The following is a 4,529-nucleotide window of genomic DNA, read 5'->3' on the forward strand; positions in this document are numbered from 1 at the left end:
ATGTAATTCATATAAACATATGTGCTATTACTTAACTCAGATGTGAAGAAACTAGACCATAACAAGCAAACTAAGTTCTTTAATTGTTGGTTTGAGAAATTAATGGAGCATTTCCAGTAATCTCTTGTGCACCCGATTACTAAATATTTAAATAAAGAAAAGAAAAGGATTGCTGTTAATCAAACTCTTTAAGCATCTTTGATATGCTAGATAAGGTGGCTACTAGCAATAATCATACCTCTTTGAAAAGAACATCTTCAGACTCCTCTGGGCTCAGTTCTGCAAGAAATGTACATATCTGTCACACATTTGTGGGTCTCCAGAAAAGAATTTTACTTTAGCATTTGTCAATCAATAGTTAAACCAAAGCAATCATTCAATATGAGTACTTTGAGATCATGCAACTCGTACATTAGAAAGATATTGCAATGTCACGTTAGTTTAAATAATAATCTCTTATTTATTATTATTATTTTTTATTAACCTGGATATCCAACCCGCTATGCGAGCCGACTAATCTCTGGGCAACTACATGCTTTGCAGATAGCAAGGAGTTACCGCATTTGAACCTCCATGGCCACTAGGGGATTTTTATTCCTCCTTGGATTTGAACCTGGGACCTCCTGGTACTTTTGACCCTTGGAGCCAAGCTCAAACCAATCAGGCACCACCCTTGTGGTTAATAATAATCTCTTATTATATCCACCTTGATGTGAATTAATATCCATTTAGACTGGCTGGGTTAAGAAAAATTCCTGTTCAGCCAACTATTGATACCAAAAATAGTAGCTCATATTTTTGTCGGTTGATGAAACAGTATCAAATTAAATGCACTTACCAAATGCCTCCATAAACTTTGGGTCACCTGAGGACTTGACATCTGCATATAGCAAAAAGGATAAGCATTACTTACATCTTGGACAGAATGAATATACATAGAGCTCATCATTCATTTGCAATGAATTCATTTTCCATAAACACAAGAAAGAAACAAGTTTTACAACACCACCTTTGCCAACAGAAAAAAAGATGAAGGGCATGAGAAAAAACTTGGGAATGACGAACAATACATAGATCTACCAATATCAATCGATGGTATTTATAGCAGCTGAGTACAATCTAAAAGTCATAATTGCTCCAAATTGGAACCATTACTCTCTTCATAGCAAGGGCTCTGTGTTTGTCATCTCCAATCAACAAAAACTCCGCAAGCACTGAATGATATCCCTTTAAGCATTTAGAGAAACTAACGTAAAGGAAAAAAAGTAACTTGAAAAATATACACATGGGTTAAAGAATGAGGTGTTCCACATGACAAGCACATTTAGTGACTTAGACACTACAAAATAAGCCAAAGCTATGAGCTAGCAAAGTGGACAGTCATGAGAGATGAGACCACATCTAACACTGGGAATAGCTAACATAGCAGCTAAAGACCGACTTCGAAAACATCTACTGAAAATAGAAGATAAATGTAAAAAGAGAACTCAAAAGATTTCTAACAACTACACAAACAATAAGCTTATCTTCAAAGTTTGCCAGAATCTTGGGCAGAAATTACCTGACATAGTCTGTCGAGCAGAGCTCAGACGCCGCAGTTGAGCCAGTGCAAGCACGATGCCATCTTCAACCTATAAAATAACAGTAAGAGATTTAACAAGACTTATTAAACTAATAGCAACCATCATCATGCATCATTGTATAATTTGTTCATAAAAGTAAAAAACCTTCAAGCAAGCAAGCTCCTTCAAACCCATTTCGACAGAGAGCATACTCTCGATATTCCCTTCACTAGTTAGATCATTCAAGTCCTGGACAAGCTTACTCCTCCTTTCCAGATTGCCATCACCTGTTGGATAATGTGAAAGGACAAATGCATGATGAGACATCAACTTACACACTAATTTATGAGATAACCACTCCACTACAACAATGTAAGCACCCAGTATTGAGAATTCTCAGTAAGGGCTAATGAGCAGTTACTAGCCTTGTTCCCAGCATTCTTCCTTTGCCTTCTGCCCGGCTGAAACCACAACTTCGAAGGGAAGGGGTGCCAAAGATGACCAGTACTCATGCTTAGACACTGCAATATCAGTGCAAATACCTAGAAAATGACACATTTCATAGGCATAAGGTCCACATGTTCAAGAAACTCAAACAGACAGGAACATTTAAGCTAGGACACCCAAGGTCAATAGATAACTTGAACTAGACACTTAAATCTGATGGAGATAGGGCCACAAAATTATTCTGGTATCAAGTTTACCACAATAATTTTAACCTCCTGATGAACTTTCACAGCTTTCACTCTCTGTGTACATGTGTGATACACACACACAGAGATTCACAGGTTCTCATCTGAACCTTCAAACAGAATTGAAGATAAAATGAACTGAAGTTACCTGAAACTCTTGCTAATAAGTGACACAAATTGCAAACAAAAAATTTAAAAATGGTGAAAAAGTAAATTCAGTGACAAACAAGCTTATACAAAAGAGTTGTGTTGTTCTGACCTACCATATGTCGCAACACATGGGGGAAAACGGGAAATTCACTGACAAACAAGTTTATACAAAAGAGCTGTGTTTTTCAACCTACCATGTCGCACCGCTAAACCCCAGTAGCGTGCAAGCCAACACCGCTTAAGTACCACTTCCTCCTGTGATTTTGATATATCATATTATGGTAAAGAGAGGTCTTGAAAAAATAGCACAACTCTACATGATAACATACCATCTCACTCTGAGTTAAAACCATCCTTTGTGTCATTGAGTGAAGAGCTTTAACTTCAGACTCGATTCCCTGAAGTTGGTCCATAACAACTGTCGCCTCATCTTTGGCTTTCTGATTCATATGAATAGCACTTATCAAGCTACATATATAAACACAATACATCAACTGAACTCTAAAGCATATTCTTTCAACCTGAAATAAGAGCCCAAAAACTTTCAGCCAAACATTTTGAGCAACGTCAGAGAACACCTTAAACACCCTATATCATTTTGTATATCATATCATACACTTGTATAATAAGCAACTAAATTACTAACAAGCCCTCGCAAACCCTCTATTATGATGTGTCAGTCGTAGAGAGTCCAATATTTCTGAAACTGTTATGGACACGTCATCTGGACTCTTTACTTAATGTCTTTTACCTAAGAGGTCCTTTAAATACAATTTAAATATTTCTAGTATTACAAATTGTTTATAAATCAATTCAACTTGTACCACAATTCTTGGAAACTAATTTACCCTTTAGTTCAATCAAGGTTTCATAGCAAAGATCCTGAATTTCGGAAATGACAACCACCCAAGAGCGAACAATCAAGTCTGATTTACACCCATTATACGTGTTAAAATGATCTCACARGTTTGTGACTCGTTTCTCAAAAACCCTGGATCCAAGATTATAGTACATGGCCTAAGTCCATGCATATTGCACTTTCAGCCAAGAACAAGTGTTGGATCATCAATGGGGGTTATACAGCATCAGCAACGGACTCGTCTATGTTCGTTTATTGGGAAGAACCAACATGGTGGCATCTAGGACTCTCAACATTGTCAAGAGAGTAGCAAATAGTTTGGGATTCCTAACTAATGCTGCTGCCATATGGAAAGAATTGGTGGACAGATTTGGAGATTTTCAAATGGATGAAGGTTGAAGTTGTAATTCATATATAAAGTTAGCTACGGAGACAAAAATCGAAAATGAAGCTTAAGATAAGCATTGAAACACTTTCCGAAGAGTTAGATATGGAAGAGGGAAACAGGAATATGTTAAGAAGTTTCAGTGGCGTTGCTTTTCTGGGTTTCTTTAATTGTGTTGATTTCATAGTGTTAATTTTTTGTGTAACACAAAAAATATGTGAAGATGTTGTCTAAATTTGTGATCGTGGTGATAGTGAAAGAGACAGAATATACAAGCCTTTGAAGTTGGAAGCTTTTTCAAGTCTGCAAGAGGAGCTTGGAGTTTGTGAGAAGATAAACTGATTGTTGTCACAACCATTTAGGAGAGACATTGTTGGGTTTTGAATTAGTATTTTGCTGTTATGACTAATGAGTGGGTCAATAAGTTCCTTATTATTAGGGATCAATTTCGTAGACCAGGTCAAGTTTTCTTGTTTTTTCTGTTTCTTTTTCAGCACATTAGCCTCTGTTAGTGGAGTAGTGGTTTGTGGCATCTGTAGGTTGCCAGGCCATTTAAAGGCCAAAAAATTTCATTGAATCTTATCAAAGTATTTCCCAAACTTGTGTGAAACTACTTTAGACTAACAGTGTGGGAGATCGTTTGCCTTTTTTTACCTCAATGAATGTTGAGAGAAGGGGGTTATGAGGAGGTTGAGTGTTCAATATCTAACTTGACACACTTAAGCTTCTTTTAAAGATGTCATAAATCTTAAAATGAAGGAAGGTAAAACAGGGTTTTCTATCTAATATTTTAAATATAACTCTAATAGCCCATGGGTCAAAATGGTAAAACTAGAGGCCAAAAACTGAATGTAGAAAATTAATTTCACATTTATCTAATA

The 4,529-nt window shown here is 36.4% G+C and overlaps 1 protein-coding gene across 1 annotated transcript in view; it reads right to left on the reverse strand.

Moving 5' to 3' along the window:
* Positions 1 to 134: 134 nt before the first annotated feature.
* Positions 135 to 4,529, reverse strand: part of LOC112502654 (coiled-coil domain-containing protein SCD2-like) — an 8,918-nt gene continuing 4,523 nt past the window's right edge. Inside the window, exons 9-15 of the mRNA XM_025106625.1 lie at positions 2,734 to 2,844; positions 2,599 to 2,659; positions 1,988 to 2,104; positions 1,728 to 1,849; positions 1,562 to 1,631; positions 839 to 880; positions 135 to 279 (exon numbers count right to left, since the gene is read on the reverse strand). Of these exons, the coding sequence (XP_024962393.1) occupies positions 233 to 279; positions 839 to 880; positions 1,562 to 1,631; positions 1,728 to 1,849; positions 1,988 to 2,104; positions 2,599 to 2,659; positions 2,734 to 2,844 (570 nt within the window). The 3' untranslated portion in view covers positions 135 to 232. The remainder of the gene's footprint in view (positions 280 to 838; positions 881 to 1,561; positions 1,632 to 1,727; positions 1,850 to 1,987; positions 2,105 to 2,598; positions 2,660 to 2,733; positions 2,845 to 4,529) is intronic.

The sequence above is a fragment of the Cynara cardunculus genome, unplaced genomic scaffold, assembly GCF_001531365.2.
Source record: "Cynara cardunculus var. scolymus isolate 2C unplaced genomic scaffold, CcrdV1 Un_Scaffold_1715, whole genome shotgun sequence".
Classification (NCBI taxonomy): Eukaryota; Viridiplantae; Streptophyta; class Magnoliopsida; order Asterales; family Asteraceae; genus Cynara; species Cynara cardunculus.